The sequence below is a fragment of the Hyla sarda genome, chromosome 10, assembly GCF_029499605.1.
Source record: "Hyla sarda isolate aHylSar1 chromosome 10, aHylSar1.hap1, whole genome shotgun sequence".
NCBI lineage: Eukaryota > Metazoa > Chordata > Amphibia > Anura > Hylidae > Hyla > Hyla sarda.
The window spans coordinates 80,291,101-80,312,111 of NC_079198.1; the positions used below are offsets into that span (position 1 = coordinate 80,291,101).

At 45.6% G+C, this 21,011-nt stretch overlaps 1 protein-coding gene across 3 annotated transcripts in view; it reads left to right on the forward strand.

Moving 5' to 3' along the window:
* The window catches only part of LOC130294081 (uncharacterized), a 97,728-nt gene that overhangs the window by 31,138 nt on the left and 45,579 nt on the right, over positions 1 to 21,011 (forward strand). For all 3 annotated transcript variants that reach the window (XM_056543500.1, XM_056543501.1, XM_056543499.1), the window contains exons 5-6: positions 13,123 to 13,207; positions 15,399 to 15,530. In XM_056543500.1, coding sequence (XP_056399475.1) covers positions 13,123 to 13,207; positions 15,399 to 15,530 — 217 coding nt within the window. The remainder of the gene's footprint in view (positions 1 to 13,122; positions 13,208 to 15,398; positions 15,531 to 21,011) is intronic.

The following is a 21,011-nucleotide window of genomic DNA, read 5'->3' on the forward strand; positions in this document are numbered from 1 at the left end:
TGAAAACACCTGAGTGGAACGGGGCGGTGCACAGCCACACACAAAGGCCAGGCCGGCGTCTGCGTTCACATTAGACAAAAAGGAACACTAAACAAGATATACATAGCTCACAAATAAAATAAACTGTGAAATATCATAGATAAAGAAAAATATACATGAACAAAATTTCTAGGGATAAAGACTGACCGACATGTATAGAAAAACCATATAGTAACAAATCAATAGTTTAAAAATACACGGTAGTATACATTGTCAGTCACACCCTAAGTGTGCTCAAGTTTATCAATGTTGGACACAGTATAGAACCAATACCATCATCATTTTTAAGATATCAAGCCAAGTCACTTCAAGTATGGCAAATAATGTTAATATGTAAAGGGAAAGGAAGGACTTGGTACAAATAAACTGGTAAGAATACTTAAAAGTTATAGTTATATAGATTAAGAACTAATCCCCTGGATATACCCCACATCCGAAAACAATGACTGAATAAATGCGAAGATAATCGTGAACTAGTATAAGTTATAGTATAAATGTTAGCCATCTGTATGAGCGGATGCGGGACAATCCCTGGGAAGATGTCTAGGTTCTATAGAAAAACGTAATGGGGGAAAGGGAGAGGGCCACTCATCCAAAGTCTATACAACCACATATGGTTGGATATGATACGTTTATAATATAAAAGATAGAGAGCATATATTGTGGTAAATATAGACCTATGGGAAATATCAACTAATGGAACAGGAGGACTATGAACTGTAGGGAACTGAATTGTGAGGTCTACTATGTGGGAGGGAGTATATGAAATAGCTGTATTGTATATTGAGCTATGACATCCCTGTATATATGGGTTCAATGAGGGGATAGGAACAAGGGCAAGACATCAGATAAACAGTTCAAGAAATAAAACGAACTATCTGAGCGTATATTTCATTATATGCAGATCTAATAATACAACATGGTGTCTTGCCTTTTGTTCAAGCCCCTAGGAGACCTAGTATCAAGTTTTAAAATCCAAAACACCTCACGGTCAAGTAACTTCTTTCTATGGTCCCCACCGCGCAAAGGCATGGTAACTTTTTCTATGCCCTGAATATATAAGCTGCGAGTTGACCCAGAATGTTTCTCTGCACAATGTCGACTCACCATGGAAACGTGCCGGGAGTTAAAATGGGGGATGTCCGACAGGTGCCTCCGAATTCTCACCTTCAGGGCACCCGTCGTGCACCCCACATATTGGATGTTACACTCCCGGCACGTGATGAGATAAACGACATGGTGTGTGTTACAGTTGACAAATTGTGTCATGTTGAATTGCTCACCATTGGATGCTGACACAAAGCTCGTGCTGTTAAGCATAATAGAACAGCAAGTGCATCTGCCATGACCGCATCTGAACGAGCCCTGGTGTTGCAACCAATTAGTCTTGTGACTTCTAGTGTTCAAAAAGAGACTAGGAGACACTTTATTAGATATAGTTTTAGCTTTCTTAGATATACATCTGAAACCACCACTGAATATTTCAGAAAAAGATGGATCACCTGAAATCATGGGAATGTATTTTTGCACTATATTGCGGATAGCATGAAAGTCATCACTATATTGGGTCACAAACGTAATGGGGTGATGTCTTTGCATCACCATATCGTTATCGCTGGTGGGACAGGGCAATCTCTTCCCACCAGACAGAAGTTTTGGGCGATCACGGTCGCGGGCAATGTTTATCGCCCGTTGAATGTGCCGATCGTGGTAGCCTCTTGATCTCAAACGGGATGAGATAACTCCGATCTCACGATCAAAGTCCTCCTGTCTAGAACAATTACGTCTAGCACGTATCATCTCACCCACGGGTAAATTTTTGGTCACGTGGGTGGGATGACACGAATCGGCTCGTAGGATAGAGTTCACATTGGTTTCCTTCCTATATGTGGACGTCTCAATTTTTCCGGTAATAATATCACCAGTCAGATATAGGTCCAGGAAGGAGACAGTGGGGACATAAGATGATACAGTAAATTTGAGGTTAAGAGCGTTATCATTTAGATACTCTGAAAATAATTCCACGGCCGACACATTCGAATCCCATATAAATATGAGGTCGTCGATGTATCGGCCGTAAAATAAAATGGATGAAGAATAAGGATTGCTGGGGGCGAAGATAGTCTCCCTCTCCCACCAACACATGTAAATGTTGGCGAGAGAGGGGGAGAACTTCGCCCCCATCGACGCTCCGGTCGTTTGCAGAAAAAAATGTTGGTCAAATTTGAAAAAGTTATGTGTTAGTAAAAACTCTACCACTAAGATAACATATTCGCATAGATCAGCCGAATACCGCGAATATGTTTTCAAAAACCAGTCCAATGCTGGTCTGACTAATGTGTGAGGTATAACTGAATAAAGGGAGGTGACATCAGCAGTTATCCATTTATAATTATCTCGCCAGGTTATATCCTCACACATAGTCAAAATGTGTCCGGTGTCTTTGATATAGCCCGGGATTTGGCCGATCAGTGGTTGGAGCAGGTTATCCACCCATGAGCACATTCTTTCATTTAGGGAAGATATCCCTGCCACAATCGGTCTCATGGGTGGGGGAAATATGCCTTTGTGGACCTTGGGGAGCGAATGGAATATAGCAATAACTGGATGTTTGATTTTGATATACTCAGCTTGACGCTGATCAATAAATCCATTGGCTACCCCAAGATCCACAAGGTTATCCAGAATAGGTTTAAAGGAGCAGGTGGGGTCACCGGATAAATTTTTGTAAGTGATAGTATCTCGCAACATGGTCATGTTCAATTTGCGGTAAAGTCCTTTGTCAAGGACTACAACTGCCCCCCCTTTGTCAGCCTGTCGGACGATAATATCGTCCGACTTGCTGAGATGGTCAAGTGCTGACTTCTCTTGGGGGGATAGATTACCAGCTGATTTACAATTTTTCTTTTTCGATAGCATCAACAACTCTCGTTCCACCACTTCTTGGAAGTGGTCAAGGACGGGAGTCCTCGACATAATCGGGTAGAAATCCGGGCTGTGCACCGCCCCGTTCCACTCAGGTGTTTTCACCTGGTGGGGGGGGCGGTGCCACCCACTATAAGAGCCAGGCTGACCTGAGTATACCATTGTATGACTAAGGCGACTAAGGTTGCTGAAACGCGTCACTCTACTCCATGATCCGTGTTGCTGTTTGCCGTGTGTATCTACAATAAATTTCATCTTGCATCGTGCTTTGTGCTGGACATTGTTCTACTTATCTCTAATATACTTTTATTATTATTTTTTTCATTAAAAAGGTTTAATTTACAGTTAAAAACCGGCCACTGAAAAAGGACTGATTTTGGAGCGGCAATCAGTCCTTTTTCAGTTAGGCTGCACTCGCTCCCTGCCTGTCAATCAGACAGGCGGGAGCGAGCGCATTGGCTCCCTGGCCACTGGCTGGGAGGCCACTCCTCCCGCACATCGCCGCCGCCGCCTCGTTGCCGCCGCTGTCCCTGCACGCCCGCTGCCGGACTCTGCAGTAACTGCAAGTGCAATGAGGAAACGCGGTATGCGGGGCGGGGGGGGGGAGGAGGGAACAGGATAGTGCCGTAGCGGTGGTGGGGGGAACGGGCTAGCAAAAAAAAAAATAGGATGGTGGGAGCTACCCTTTAACTCTTAGTCACTTTTTATCTAGTTAGAAGCTACTTGAGTTAGCGCCTTATCTTAGACCAATGAATGAATTCTAAAGACACTTTTATCCTCAGTTATGCCTTTCACAACAGTTTTCATTTTGTCTATCAGGTAACGTATCTTTGAAAAGTCGTATGTAGATCAGACAAATTTATGACGTGCGACTTTTGTACACTGCCTTCAATTTGTCAACTAAAGCCTTGATTTACACTGTGACAAATTTAATAAAAGCTATGTGATTCATGAATCAGCCCATGAACAAAGACTAATACTACACCTAAGAATAAACCTCAGAAGCCGCACATTTTGATGCAAATGATAATTCAGGGCCAATGGGGGAGATTTAACAAAATTTGTCCAGAGGAAAAGTTGCTAAGTTGCCCATAGCAACCTTTTCAGAAATGAAAGAAGTGATCTGATTGGTTGCTATGGGCAACTCAGCAACTTTTCCTCTAGACAGGTTTTGATACATCTCCCCCAATGTGCCCAGTGATGTCACCAAACATAAATGATTCTTACTACTGCCTTACAGACCCTGGATATTACACACAATTATATGCCTAGTAACATAGGGGTAACAAAGCAGATGCAGAGGAGATGGAGAATAAACTGTAAGGCCATGATAATGGTGTCATAGTACAAGGATAATAAACACAGCATAATATTAGCATATTGTATACAGTGATGTCACAGTAGATAAATAATAACAGCAGTGCTATCACAGCACGGGGGTAATAAATCCATTCATATGGCCAAAGGAAAATGTATGGCATTATAGCCAACTATCACTATGGACACTTTTGAAATCAATAGAAGCTTCAGGACTTCACATGGGCTCGCATTTTGCCTGTGTGAACATATTCTTGTTACGCCGAGCGCTCCGGGTCCCCGCTCCTCCCCGGAGCGCTCGCTACACTCCTCTCACTGCAGCGCTCCGGTCGGTTCCACGGACCCGGGGCGCTGCGATACCGCCTCTGGCCGGGATGCGATTCGCGATGCGGGTAGCGCCCGCTCGCGATGCGCACCCCGGCTCCCGTACCTGACTCGCTCTCCGTCAGTTCTGTCCCGGCGCGCGCGGCCCCGCTCCCTAGGGCGCGCGCGCGCCGGGTCTTTGCGATTTAAAGGGCCACTGCGCCGCTGATTGGCGCAGTGGTTCCAATTAGTGTTTACACCTGTGCACTTCCCTATATCACCTCACTTCCCCTTCACTCCCTCGCCGGATCTTGTTGCCTTAGTGCCAGTGAAAGCGTTTCCTTGTGTGTTCCTAGCCTGTGTTCCAGACCTCCTGCCGTTGCCCCTGACTACGATCCTTGCTGCCTGCCCCGACCTTCTGCTACGTCCGACCTTGCTTCTGTCTACTCCCTTGTACCGCGCCTATCTTCAGCAGCCAGAGAGGTTGAGCCGTTGCTAGGGGATACGACCTGGTCACTACCGCCGCAGCAAGACCATCCCGCTTTGCGGCGGGCTCTGGTGAAAACCAGTAGTGACTTAGAACCGATCCTCTAGCACGGTCCACGCCAATCCCTCTCTGGCACAGAGGATCCACTACCTGCCAGCCGGCATCGTGACAGTAGATCCGGCCATGGATCCCGCTGAAGTTCCTCTGCCAGTTGTCGCTGACCTCACCACGGTGGTCGCCCAGCAGTCACAACAGATTGCGCAACAAGGCCAACAGCTGTCTCAACTGACTGTTATGCTACAACAGTTACTACCACAGCTCCAGCAACCATCTCCTCCGCCAGCTCCTGTACCTCCTCCGCAGCGAGTGGCCGCTTCTGGACTACGACTATCCTTGCCGGATAAATTTGATGGGGACTCTAAGTTTTGCCGTGGCTTCCTTTCCCAATGTTCATTACACTTGGAGATGATGTCGGACCAGTTCCCCACTGAAAGGTCTAAGGTGGCTTTCGTAGTCAGCCTGCTGTCTGGAAAAGCCCTGGCTTGGGCCACACCGCTCTGGGACCGCAATGACCCCGTCACTGCCTCTGTACACTCCTTCTTCTCGGAAATTCGAAGTGTCTTTGAGGAACCTGCCCGAGCCTCTTCTGCTGAGACTGCCCTGTTGAACCTGGTCCAGGGTAATTCTTCCGTTGGCGAGTATGCCGTACAATTCCGTACTCTTGCTTCTGAATTATCCTGGAACAATGAGGCCCTCTGCGCGACCTTTAAAAAAGGCCTATCCAGCAACATTAAAGATGTTCTGGCCGCACGAGAAATGCCTGCTAATCTTCATGAACTTATTCACCTAGCCACTCGCATTGACATGCGTTTTTCCGAAAGGCGTCAGGAGCTCCGCCAAGATATGGACTCTGTTCGCACGAGGCGTTTCTTCTCCTCGGCTCCTCTCTCCTCTGGTTCCCTGCAATCTGTTCCTGTGCCTCCCGCCGTGGAGGCTATGCAGGTCGACCGGTCTCGCCTGACATCTCAAGAGAGGACACGACGCCGCATGGAGAACCTCTGCCTGTACTGTGCTAGTACCGAACACTTCCTGAGGGATTGTCCTATCCGCCCTCCCCGCCTGGAAAGACGTACCCTGACTCCGCACAAAGGTGAGACAATCCTTGATGTCCACTCTGCTTCTCCACGTCTTACTGTGCCTGTGCGGATGTCTGCCTCTGCCTTCTCCTTCTCTTCGGTGGCCTTCTTGGACTCTGGATCTGCAGGAAATTTTATTTTGGCCTCTCTCGTCAACAGGTTCAACATCCCAGTGACCAGTCTCACCAGACCCCTTTACATCAATTGTATAAACAATGAAAGATTGGACTGTTCCATACGTTTCCGCACGGAGCCCCTTCTAATGAGCATCGGATCTCATCACGAGAGGATTGAACTTTTGGTCCTCCCCAATTGCACCTCGGAAATTCTCCTTGGACTTCCCTGGCTTCAACTTCATTCCCCAACCCTGGATTGGTCCACTGGGGAGATCAAGAGTTGGGGGCCCTCTTGTTCCAAGGACTGTCTAAAACCGGTTCCCAGTAACCCTTGCCGTAACTCTGTGCTTCCTCCAGTAACCGGTCTCCCTAAGGCCTATATGGACTTCGCGGATGTTTTCTGCAAAAAACAAGCGGAGACTCTACCTCCTCACAGGCCTTATGATTGTCCTATCGACCTCCTCCCGGGTACTACTCCACCCCGGGGCAGAATTTATCCTCTCTCTGCCCCAGAGACTCTTGCCATGTCTGAATACGTCCAGGAGAATCTAAAAAAGGGCTTTATCCGTAAATCCTCCTCTCCTGCCGGAGCCGGATTTTTCTTTGTGTCCAAAAAAGATGGCTCTCTACGTCCTTGCATTGACTACCGCGGACTTAATAAAATCACGGTTAAGAACCGCTACCCCTTACCCCTCATCTCTGAACTCTTTGATCGCCTCCAAGGTGCCCACATCTTTACTAAATTGGACTTAAGAGGCGCCTATAACCTCATCCGCATCAGAGAGGGGGATGAGTGGAAAACAGCATTTAACACCAGAGATGGACACTTTGAGTATCTGGTCATGCCCTTTGGCCTGTGCAACGCCCCTGCTGTCTTCCAAGACTTTGTTAATGAAATTTTTCGTGATCTGTTATACTCCTGTGTTGTTGTATATCTTGATGATATCCTAATTTTTTCGGCCAATCTAGAAGAACACCGCCAGCATGTCCGTATGGTTCTTCAGAGACTTCGTGACAATCAACTCTATGCTAAAATTGAGAAATGTCTGTTTGAATGCCAATCTCTTCCTTTTCTAGGATACTTGGTCTCTGGCCAGGGACTACAAATGGATCCAGATAAACTCTCTGCCGTCTTAGATTGGCCACGCCCCTCCGGACTCCGTGCCATCCAACGTTTTTTGGGGTTCGCCAATTATTACAGGCAATTTATTCCACATTTTTCTACCATTGTGGCTCCTATTGTGGCTTTAACCAAAAAAAATGCCGATCCCAAGTCTTGGCCTCCTCAAGCGGAAGACGCCTTTAAACGACTCAAGTCTGCCTTCTCTTCGGCTCCCGTGCTCTCCAGACCTGACCCATCTAAACCCTTCCTATTGGAGGTTGATGCCTCCTCAGTGGGAGCTGGAGCTGTCCTTCTACAAAAAAACTCTTCCGGGCATGCTGTTACTTGTGGGTTTTTTTCTAGGACCTTCTCTCCGGCGGAGAGGAACTACTCCATCGGGGATCGAGAGCTTCTAGCCATTAAATTAGCACTTGAGGAATGGAGGCATCTGCTGGAGGGATCAAGATTTCCAGTTATTATTTACACCGATCACAAGAACCTCTCATACCTCGAGTCTGCCCAACGGCTGAATCCTCGTCAGGCCAGGTGGTCTCTGTTCTTTGCCCGATTTAATTTTGAAATTCACTTTCGGCCTGCTGATAAGAACATTAGGGCCGATGCTCTCTCTCGTTCCTCAGATGCTTCTGAAATTGAACTCTCTCCTCAACACATCATTCCTCCTGACTGCCTGATTTCCACTTCTCCAGCCTCCATCAGGCAAACTCCTCCAGGAAAGACCTTTGTTTCTCCACGCCAACGCCTCGGAATCCTCAAATGGGGTCACTCCTCCCATCTCGCAGGTCATGCGGGCATCAAGAAATCTGTGCAACTCATCTCTCGCTTCTATTGGTGGCCGACTCTAGAGACTGATGTGGTGGACTTTGTGCGAGCCTGCACTATCTGTGCCCGGGATAAGACTCCTCGCCAGAAGCCCGCTGGTTTTCTTCTTCCTCTGCCTGTTCCCGAACAACCTTGGTCTCTGATTGGTATGGATTTTATTACTGACTTACCCCCATCCCATGGCAACACTGTTATTTGGGTGGTCGTTGATCGATTCTCCAAAATGGCACATTTCATCCCTCTTCCTGGTCTTCCTTCAGCGCCTCAGTTGGCTAAACAATTTTTTGTACACATTTTTCGTCTTCACGGGTTGCCTACGCAGATCGTCTCGGATAGAGGCGTCCAATTTGTGTCTAAATTCTGGAGGGCTCTCTGTAAACAACTCAAGATTAAATTAAATTTTTCTTCTGCATACCATCCTCAATCCAATGGACAAGTAGAAAGAATTAACCAGATCTTGGGTGACTATTTACGACATTTTGTTTCCTCCCGCCAGGATGACTGGGCAGATCTTCTACCTTGGGCCGAATTCTCGTATAATTTCAGAATCTCTGAATCTTCCTCCAAATCCCCGTTTTTCGTGGTGTACGGCCGTCACCCTCTTCCCCCCCTCCCTACCCCCTTGCCCTCTGGTCTGCCCGCTGTGGATGAAATTTCTCGTGATCTTTCCATCATATGGAGAGAGACCCAAAATTCTCTCTTACAGGCTTCTTCACGCATGAAGAGATTCGCGGATAAGAAAAGAAGAGCTCCTCCCATTTTTTCCCCTGGAGACAAGGTATGGCTCTCCGCCAAATATGTCCGCTTCCGTGTCCCTAGCTATAAGTTGGGACCACGCTATCTTGGTCCTTTCAAGATTTTGCGCCAGATTAATCCTGTCTCTTACAAACTTCTTCTTCCTCCTTCTCTTCGTATTCCTAATGCCTTTCATGTTTCTCTTCTTAAACCACTTATCATTAACCGTTTCTCTCCCAAATCTGTTCCCCCCACTCCTGTCTCCGGCTCCTCGGACATCTTCTCCGTCAAAGAAATTTTAGCATCTAAAAAGGTCAGAGGGAAAACCTTCTTTTTAGTGGATTGGGAGGGTTGTGGTCCAGAAGAGAGGTCCTGGGAACCTGAGGACAATATCCTGGACAAAAGTCTGGTCCTCAGGTTCTCAGGCTCCAAGAAGAGGGGGAGACCCAAGGGGGGGGGTACTGTTACGCCGAGCGCTCCGGGTCCCCGCTCCTCCCCGGAGCGCTCGCTACACTCCTCTCACTGCAGCGCTCCGGTCGGTTCCACGGACCCGGGGCGCTGCGATACCGCCTCTGGCCGGGATGCGATTCGCGATGCGGGTAGCGCCCGCTCGCGATGCGCACCCCGGCTCCCGTACCTGACTCGCTCTCCGTCAGTTCTGTCCCGGCGCGCGCGGCCCCGCTCCCTAGGGCGCGCGCGCGCCGGGTCTTTGCGATTTAAAGGGCCACTGCGCCGCTGATTGGCGCAGTGGTTCCAATTAGTGTTTACACCTGTGCACTTCCCTATATCACCTCACTTCCCCTTCACTCCCTCGCCGGATCTTGTTGCCTTAGTGCCAGTGAAAGCGTTTCCTTGTGTGTTCCTAGCCTGTGTTCCAGACCTCCTGCCGTTGCCCCTGACTACGATCCTTGCTGCCTGCCCCGACCTTCTGCTACGTCCGACCTTGCTTCTGTCTACTCCCTTGTACCGCGCCTATCTTCAGCAGCCAGAGAGGTTGAGCCGTTGCTAGGGGATACGACCTGGTCACTACCGCCGCAGCAAGACCATCCCGCTTTGCGGCGGGCTCTGGTGAAAACCAGTAGTGACTTAGAACCGATCCTCTAGCACGGTCCACGCCAATCCCTCTCTGGCACAGAGGATCCACTACCTGCCAGCCGGCATCGTGACAATTCTTAAAGGGGTACCCGGCCCCTAGACATCTTATCCCCTATCCAAATGTCTGATCGCGGGGGTCCCGCCACTGGGGATTCCAGCAATCTCGGCTGCGGCACCCCAGACATCTGGTGCACGGAGCAAACTTCACTCCTTGCCAGATGCCTGGTGATGCGGGGCAGAGGCTCGTGACATCACGGTCATGCCCCACTCGTGGCGTCATAGCCATGCCCCCTCAATGCAAGTCTATGGGATGGGGCGTGCCAGCTGCCACGCCCCCTCCCATAGACTTGCATTGAGTGGCCGTGACATCATAAGCCTCCGGTGCTCCGGTGAGCGCCCAAAGCTCTAAACGAACGCCAGGGTGCAGCAGGGAGATCTTGGGGGTCCCCAGCGATCAGACATATTATCCCCTATCATTTGGATAGCGGATAAGATGTCTAGGGGTGGAGTACCCCTTTAATGGCAATTCCTTTAGGGCCCTCTAGGGCTATGGTACAATAGCAACCTTTTTTTCTATCTATTGTTATACACTGTATCAGCATGCTGCCATGGCTTATCGAAGAATTTTTGAAAATGATGTTGTATTAAAAAGGTGGGGTTCCACAGATATATTCCATTGATAGGTCCCGTTTCTGGATGAGAAATTATCCCTTATGCATAGTCATTTTCTATCCCAGGTGTATGGGTCATGCAGAAAAGCAGATTAATTCAATGGAAATGCCAGTCGCGGGGAACATTTGTAATGTATCACAATCTGTAGCAATGGAATCTGTACATGTTATTATATATTTTTTTCCCCACTGACAATTAGAACAGCGTCTGATCTGGTAGATATCATCTCATAATATTCAGTGCTGCAGCCCTACAGCAGCTGTTGTGCACTTTGTCTGGATTACTTTTTTCAGCAATATGTACTGTAATAGAAAGGCATCTCGAGCCTCTTGAACTGATTACAAGCATTGCAATTTCAGAAAATGGAGTCAACCTAGGGCACAGTCTCCAAATAGAATGTAACATCTTTTGTTTAGAGCACAGAGCTAAAAGCATACATAATACTGCATAATTCTGAGATCAGTGTAAGCCGTTACAACATCTGCTCATACAAGATGTTGGAAAGCCTACTGGAGCAGCAAAAAACCATTAACTGCTATACAGTGCTACATAAGAAGGACAGAGTGGAGCCCTATATTATTTCAGCAAGGAAATGTATACCTTAAAGCGGGTATTCGGCCCCTGAATATCTTATTCCCTATCTAAAGGATAAGAGATAAGATGTCTGATCGCGATCTCGGCTGCGGCACCCCAGACATCTGGCGCACGGAGCGAACTTGGCTCCATGCCGGATGCGGGGCGGAGGCTCGTGATGTCACAGCCACACCCCACTTCTGATGTCACGGCCACACACCCTCAATGCAAGTCTATGGGAAGGGGCGTGGCAGCCATCAATCCCCCTCCCATAGACTTGCATTGAGGGGGCATGGCCGTGACGTCACGAGCCTCTGGCGCTGCACGCGATGCTCTAAACGAACAACGGGTGCAGCAGGGAGATTGCAGGGGTCCACAGCGGCGGGACCTCCACGATCAGACATCTTATCCTTATCCTTTGGATAGGGGATAAGATGTTTAGGGGCAGAGTACCCCTTTAAGATTTATTAAAGGGAACCAGTCAGGTGGAATTCCGCACGGAAATTCCAACGTCCAAACATAACCTAATAGAGAGATTTCCAAAATGTTTTGTGTTTTGAACCCAGTCCTGGTTTTGGTAAAATACTGACCAAGATAAGGACTAAAATACTGTGTGTAAATCCAATCGATTAGTTAGCCAAAACCAGGTCCAAAACACAAAAAAAGTGCAAATATTTTGGTCCATTTACGGCAGTATACAGCTTAAAATGAAGCTCAATTAACAGTGTGGATACAATCGAATATAAGTCTTTCTTCTTTCTCCTTTTTTTTTCCTTCTTAAATTCTTTGAAACTTATGTCCATAAAAACATGCATGTGTTAATCCAGTCTAAAGGCTTCCTTAAAGGGGTACTCCACTGAAAAACATAAAAAATAAAAATAAAAAATCAACTGGTGCCAGAAAGTTAAACAGATTTGTAAATTACTTCTATTAAAAAATCTTATTCCTTCCATTCATTATCAGCTTCTATGATGATCCACAGGAAGTTCTTTTCTTTTTGAATTTCCTTTCTGCCTGACCACAGTGCTCTCTGCTGACACCTCTGTCCAATTTAGGAACTGCCCAGAGCAGGAAAGGTTTTCTATGGGTACTTGCTCCTACTCTGGACAGTTCCTAAAATGGACAGAAGTGTCAGCAGAGAGCACTGTGGTCAGACAGAAAGGACATTCAAAAAGAAAAGAACTTCCTGTGGATCATACAGCATCTGATAAGTACTGGAAGGATTAACATTTGCACCACTTGATTCTGGCACTATTTGATTTAAAATAAATGTTTTCCAGCGGAGTACCCCTTTAATGCACTGTTCTTAGAATTTCAGACTTTTAGATCATACATTTTATATTTCCTGTGTTTTCTTAAATATAAAATGCATTTTAGGTCATTTTTTGTGGCAGTTTTAGGTAATATTATGTGCATTAATTGACATTTTCAAAGCCTTTAGAGAAGCTTATTGAAGAAAATACTGTATTCATAACATTAAATACAGTACAGTACTGCATTAAACTTAAAAAAAATTATATGCAGTGCTTAGATGTCAAGATATCATCTGAAAGGAAAAAAGTACTAAAAACACTTTTAAAATTGTCACAAAACACCCTACAAAATGTTTTTATTGGAAAAAAAAAAAAAAAAAAAACACAGTGTGAAACCAGCCTAGAGGGGTGATTTCTATATGATGAGTGTGGATAATATTTTAACAAAAACATTTAATATTGTTTTGAAATTATAGTTTCTTTTTTGGAAATTAATGTCTAATAATGTTTGTTGTAAATCTTATTTTAGAAGAAGAAGTGCAAAATATGATTCTTCCTACCACAAACCCCTGTTATTAAAGAATAATGAACATGAGAGAACAAAACCAACTTTAGTAAGTAAATTTCTTATATCTATAAAGTTCTTATATCTATATATCTATATATATATATATATATATATATATATATATATATATATATATAATATATACAGTACAGACCAAAAGTTTGGACACACCTTCTCATTCAGAGTTTTCTTTATTTTCATGACTATGAAAATTGTAGATTCACACTGAAAGCATCAAAACTATGAATTAACACATGTGGAATTATAGACATAACAAAAAAGTGTGAAAATATGTAATATTTTAGGTTCTAGACAACTTTTGCTTTGATTACTGCTTTGCATACTCTTGGCATTCTCTTGATGAGCTTCAAGAGGTAGTCACCTGAAATGGTCTTCCAACAGTCTTGAAGAAGTTCCCAGAGATGCTTAGCACTTGTTGGCCCTTTTTGCCTTCACTCTACGGTCCAGGTCACCCCAAACCATCTCGATTGGGTTCAGATCCGGTGACTGTGGAGGCCAGGTCATCTGGCGCAGCACTCCATCACTCTCCTTCTTGGTCACAGCCTGGACGTGTGTTTGGGGGTCATTGTCCTGTTGAAAAATAAATGATGGTCACACTAAATGCAAACCGGATGGAATAGCATGCCGCTGCAAGATGCTGTGGTAGCCAGGCTGGTTCAGTATGCCTTCAATTTTGAATAAATCCCCAACAGTGTCACCAGCACAGCACCCCCACACCATCACACCTCCTCCTCCACACCAGCACACCTGTGAAGTGAAAACCATTTCAGGTGACTACCCCTTGAAGCTCAACAAGAGAATGCCAAGTGTGTGCAAAGCAGTAATCAAAGCAAAAGGTGGCTACTTTGAAGAATCTAGAATATTACATATTTTCAGTTGTTTCTCACTTTTTTGTTATGTCTATAATTCCACATGTGTTATTTCATAGTTTTGATGCCTTCAGTGTAAATCTACAATTTTCATAGTGATGAAAATAAAGAAAACTCTGAATGAGAAGGTTTGTCCAAACTTTTGGACTGTACTGTACTGTATGTATATATATATATATATATATATATATATATATATATATATATATATATATACCCACCACTCCATGCAATGTAAGCAAAACAGGACCCCCCATTCTGCTAATTAATAAAGGTCCTGGTGTTTCAACCCCCAATGATCTAGTAGTAATCCAGTAGTTTGTTATTACCAGAATACCCCTTTAGGGAAAGGAGCATGATTGGCTCAGCCATGGGCACGGCATATTCACTGCTAGGCATCCCAGAAAGTAATGGCAGCATTTGGTATGTGATTATTATATATTATGACCTTTCTGTAGAATTATAAATGCCCCTAACTTGCAATATAGTGTTGAAACTGAATTGAAGGGATTTTTCAGGGAAAACTCATTGGTGGTCTATTCACAGGATATGCCAAGAAAATTTCATCGGCAAAGGGCCGACACCCATTGATCAACTGTTCTACACTGGTTGTAAACAATGTATGGAAGCCACCATTTTGCTATCGATAGCCTTTCCTAAGGATAAGTCATTCATGGGTTTCCCCTTTAAAGGAAAACAGTCACCCGTTCTCCTACACTAAACCCAATACACCGGGTTATAGTGCGGGTGAACCAGAGACTGATGCAGGGTCTCATATACATACCTGCAGTCCGGCGCCCTGGTCCCTCTGAAGATCCTCTTCTTACTGCGCTGAATTGCGCGCTGGAGGCGGGTCCGTTGGCTAAATTTAAATATTCATGTTCACTGGTCATGTGAGCGCTTGTGCCTACTCAGTGCTCATGTGACCAGCGATCATAAATATTTAAATCTCGCCATCGGCCTGCCTCCAGTACACAATTCAGTGCAGAAAGAAAAGGATCTTCAGAGGGACCGGGAGTCAGAGACCCCGCACCGGTCTCCTGTTCACCCGCACAATAACCCGCTGTATTGGTTTAGTGTGGTTGAACGGGTGACCGTTTTCCTTTAAATCTGGTCTGGATGGACGCAATTTGTAACTACACACACTCATCAGAATAATATTATGTACTACTGAAGAACGACATGACCATCTGAGCTGCAGCATTTACAAGATAACCTCCTCACCAGCCGCTGACCTTTCCAGATCAATGAACATGAAATATTTAAAACTTGAAAAATTGCTCAATTAATAAATAATGTTCAGTCTTATCACCATGTTGTGACTTTTACCGATTTTACTTTTTCTAGGAACACAATGCATATAGATATATCACAGAAAATAAACGTTTTGCCCAGGATTTTGTGGACTCCTTGATATCTGAGATTTTGATGGATGAGATTATCCCTGATGTTCTTATAGAAGCTCTAACTAGTACACAGGTAAGAGCTAGTGTTGTATTTTTAGTGATATATATATATATATATATATATATATATATATATATATATATATGTGCCAGTTCAACAGCTCCTAGGCAATGTTCAGTCATTGGGTCAAGCAGAGGTAAATTGAGAATCTTCTGGCACCTTGGAAATAAGCATTATGGGTCACTTACCATCCACAATACCACAAACAAATGTTTTTTTGTTCTTTATTCCCAATTATACTGACAAAGGACATTATGCCCCTATAATTAAGTGACAGAATGATGTGGCATTATGACAGTACAGTAGTGAACACCAACAGAATTTAATTAACTATTTGTAGTGGTCGATGCTGAACCAAGAACAGGTAGGACAATCCCTACAAATAATTTTAGAGAACTAAGCTGCAGTAAAGGACTATCCAGGAGAAAACTTGTTTTTATATAAATCAACTGGCTCCAAAAAGTTAAACAGATTTGTAAATGACTTCTATTAAAAAATCTTAATCTATTCAGTACTTATGAGCTGCTGAAGTTGAGTTGTTCTTTTCTGCCTAAGTGCTCTCTGATGACACTTGTCTCGGGAGCTGTCCAGAGTAGAAGCAAATTCCCATAGCAAACCTATTCTGCTAAGTGCAGTTCCTGAGGCAAGCAGAGATGTCAGCAGAGATGTCAGCAGAGAGCACTGTTTCCAGACAGATAAGAACAACTCAACTTCAGTAGCTGATAGTTATTGGAAGGATTAAGATTTTTTAATAGAAGCAATTTACAAATCTATGTAGTGAGATATAGACCTGCACTGCTGATAGTCCGGAAAAGTGCAAATGCTTTAACAGGTGAATAACTAAGACTTGAGGTGGTGCTCAATCAGCAGAGCAGACGTGTAACTTCAAATATTCAATGAAGAAATGATCAGATGGCACTCACCAAGGTCGTGATTTCTTATCCTTTATTCATAAAGCATGAAACGAAGGTGCAGTGTCAGGCAGGTGTACTGGCAAGGACGCCGGGAGCCTCCGCATGGAGGTAACAGCTGTATCGCACTTCAGTGCTTCTTCAGACCAGAGGCGGCTCTCTAATTAGGCGATATAGGCGGCCGCCTAAGGCCTCGCGCTAAAGGGGGCCTCGCGGCCACCTAAATCGTGTAGTTAGAGCAGTGATTTTGGCGACATATTTTTTTTCAAATGTCCCGCCCCGGCCTGCGCGCAGGGGGGAAGGGAAGCCTGCGTTCGCACTGCGCACACAGAGTCCTCCTGTGTCCCCTGCATGACCTGCGTGACCCTCCCCCTTGAGGCGCAGTGAGCCGAAAATGGTGCCCAATGGCGGAGCGAGCTGCATTTGCGCCGGACTGCCGTGGAACTGCAAGCTGCATGGGCTGGTGTGAGGTGAGATTTCCGAAGGTACTGTACCCTTTCCACCCCCCTGTTACCCCTTCTCAACCCTGTCCAAACCCCCCACCCCCACCGTCACCCAGGTCCACCCTCTGCACCCCCCCCCCGTCATCCATGTCCGCCTTGTCTACCTCCTTGTCCATCCCTGTCACCCATGTCCTACCCCCCCTGTCACCCATGTCCACCCCCCTGTCATCCCTGTCACCCATGTCCTACCCCCCCTGTCACCCATGTCCTACCCCCTGTCACCCATGTCCTACCCCCCCGTCCCCCATGTCCACCCCCCCTGTCATCCCTGTCACCCATGTCCTACCCCCCCTGTCACCCATGTCTACCCCCCGTCACTCATGTCTACCCCCCCCCTGTCACCCATGTCTACCCCCCGCCCCCCCCTGTCACCCATGGCCATTCATTTTGTGGTGTTGGGAAACCCCTTGGAGCTCTGCTGGCTCATTGAGGATCAGAGGCCCTTTAAGTGGTGTTACTCTGGTAGCTCTGGATGTAAATATAGCAATATACTCAATGATATAAGTATCCAGTCCAGTGTTTCCCAACCAGGGTGCCTCCAGCTGTTGCAAAACTACAACTCCCAGCATGCCCGGACAGCCTAAGTTTGTCCAGGCATGCTGGGAGTTATAGTTTTGCAACAGCTGGAGGCACCCTGGTTGGGAAACACCAGTCCAGTCCATACTCAACCCACACCATGGCCAGTTAGGATGTCAGGTGTGTACACTGTCCGTAATAATGTTATAATAACATGTCCACCCTCCTGTCACCCCTGTTCACCCCCCTGTCACCCCTGTTCACCCCCCTGTCACCCATGTCCACCCCCCTGTCACCCATGTCCACCCCCCTGTCACCCATGTCCACCCCCCTGTCACCCATGTCCACCCCCTGTCACCCCTGTTCACCCTCCTGTCACCCCTGTTCACCCTCCTGTCACCCATGTCCACCCACTGTCACCCATGTCCACCCCACCCTCTCACCTATGTCCACCCTCCTATCATCCCGTCACTCATGTCCACCCTCCTGTCATCCATGTCCGCCTTGTCCACTCCCCTGTCACCCATGTTTTACCCCCGTCTACCCCCGTAGTCTACCCTGTCACCCATGTCCACCCTCCTGTTCACCCATCTGTCCCTTTGTTACCCCAGTCCACCCCTCTGTCACTCGTGTCCCTCTTTTACCCCCTTGTCACCCTTGTCCACCCCTCCGACCCCCTGTCTCCCATGTCCACCCTCCTATCATCCATGTCCACCCCCCCATCCAACCCTCTGTCACTCCTGTCCATCCCTGTCACCCATGTCCACCCTCCATTGTCCACCCCCCTGACCACATCCTTGTCACCTATGTCCACCCCCTATACACCCCTCTGTCACCCCTGTTAACCCCTCTGTTACCACCTTGTCACTACTGTCCACCCCTCTGTCACCACCCATGTTCGCTCTTCTACACCCATCTGTCACCCTTGTACACCTCCCTACACCCCTCTGTACACTCCTCTACACCCCTCTGTCACCCATATACACTCCTCTACACCCCTCTGTCACCCATGTACACGCCTCTACACCCCTCTGTCACCCATGTACACCCCTCTACACCCCTCTGTCACCCATGTACACCCCTCTACACCCCTCTGTCACCCATGTACAGTCGTACCGGTTAAAATACCTGCATGACGTCATGGGAGGGGGTGGGGACTATACAATGTTAAAAAACATATATAATGTGTAAAAATAAGTGAAAAATATTAAAAACAAGTCTCACGCTGGAGGACTGACAACAAATGCTAAGGTTCATATGAAAATGCTTAAATCTAATTTATCGTTTAAGCCCAGACTGCCTTGGGCGCCTGTCCATCCCGTCTTTATGATTAACTCTTTCTAGGCCAAAGAATTTTAAATCAAGTGGTTTACCATTAAGTGCTTGCCACATGTGTTCTATAATTCTGGGGGACCCCTTTTTGCTACGTAATGAGTACAGATGCTCGCAGAATCTGATGTGCATGGCTCTGGTAGTGCTTCCGATATAAAATTGTCCGCAAGTACAAATCAGGCCATAGACTACATAAGTAGTTGTGCAGCAAATTAAATCTTTGCAATGTACTGAAGTGCCTCCTATTTTAATATAGGAACTGCAGATCAGTTGCGGACACCATTTGCAACCTCCGCATTTGTGTTTACCTTTTAAATGTAACCAGTTTTTAACTTTTTTTAGTGGAGGGCACAAATTTACTGTTGGTCAGGGTGTCGCTTAAATTTTTTAGTTCTCCTGAATGCAATCATAGTTACATAGTTACATAGTTAGTACGGTCGAAAAAAGACATATGTCCATCAAATTCAACCGGGGAATTAAGGGGTAGGGGTGTGGCGCGATATTGGGGAAGGGATGGGATTTTATATTTCTTCATAAGCATTAATGTTATTTTGTTCCATGAATTTATCTAATCCTGTTTTAAAGCTGTTAATTGTTCCTGCTGTGACCAGTTCCTGAGGTAGACCGTTCCATAAATTCACAGTCCTCACGGTAAAGAAGGCGTGTCGCCCCTTGAGACTAAACTTTTTCTTCTCCAGACGAAGGGAGTGCCCCCTCGTCCTTTGGGGGGGTTTAACCTGGAACAGTTTTTCTCCATATTTTTTGTATGGGCCATTAATATACTTATATACGTTTATCATATCCCCCCTTAAACGTCTCTTCTCAAGACTAAACAATTGTAACTCCTTTAATTGCCCCTCATAGCTAAGATGATCCATGCCCCATATTAGTTTAGTCGCGCGTCTCTGCACCCTTTCCAACTTCGCAGTGTCCCTTTTATGGACAGGTGCCCAAAACTGAACAGCATATTCCAGGTGAGGCCGTACCAATGCTTTATAAAGGGGGAGTATTATGTCCCTGTCCCTTGAGTCCATGCCTCTTTTTATACATGACAATATCCTGCCGGCTTTGGAAGCAGCAGCCTGACATTGCATGCTATTCTGTAGTCTGTGATCTACAAGTACACCCAGATCCTTCTCTACCAGTGACTCTGCCAATTTAATCCCCCCTAAGACATACGATGCACGCAGGTTATTAGTACCCAGATGCATAACTTTACATTTATCCACATTGAACCTCATTTGCCAAGTGGATGCCCAGACACTTAGTCTATCCAAGTCATCCTGTAACTTATGCACATCCTCTATAGACATAGGATTTTGTTGTGTGTAATTAGAAAGTAATGGATCGTTTTTTTAACAGAAACCAGTGTTTATTAATAGTAGATTTTATAGTATCAGCCAGTGGTCCGTATTTAAAGGAGAATGTAAATCTATCGGATTTTTTATTTTCCTTTTTATTTTTAGGTTTTAACAGATTAGTTCTATTTTGTGTCAACGCTCGATTATATGCTTTTTCTAATACTTTTTTGGGGTAATTTCTGGCTGATAATCTATTTGCTAGATCTATTGCTTGTTTTTTTAAACCTATCTCGGTATTGTTGATTCTTTTTAATCTCAACATTTGTCCACATGGAATGGCTGATTTTATATGCTCTGGGTGATAACTACTGTAGTGCAGTAAGGAATTCCCTGCCGTGGGTTTTCTGTACCCAGTGGTTATCAACTCTTCATCGCTTGTAGAAACTAGTACGTCGAGGAATTCTAGATATGTTGCGCTTGTTTTATATGTAAATTTAAAATTTCTGTCGTTAATTGAGATTTAAGCATTTTCATATGAACCTTAGCATTTGTTGTCAGTCCTCCAGCGTGAGACTTGTTTTTAATATTTTTCACTTATTTTTACACATCATAAATGTTTTTTTTAACATTGTATAGTCCCCACCCCCTCCCATAACGTCATGCAGGTATTTGTACCGGCAACACGCCGAGGGCGGGTATGGTCTGAAGAAGCACTGAAGTGCGATATAGCTGTTACCTCCACGCGGAGGCTCCCGGCATCCTTGCCAGTACACCTGCCTGACACTGCACCTTCGTTTTCATGCTTTATGAATAAAGGATAAGAAATCACGACCTTGGTGAGTGCTATCTGATCATTTCTTCATTGAATAATTTACAAATCTGTTTAACTTTCTGGAGCCAGTTGATCTAAAAAAATACCCCTTTAAGGAG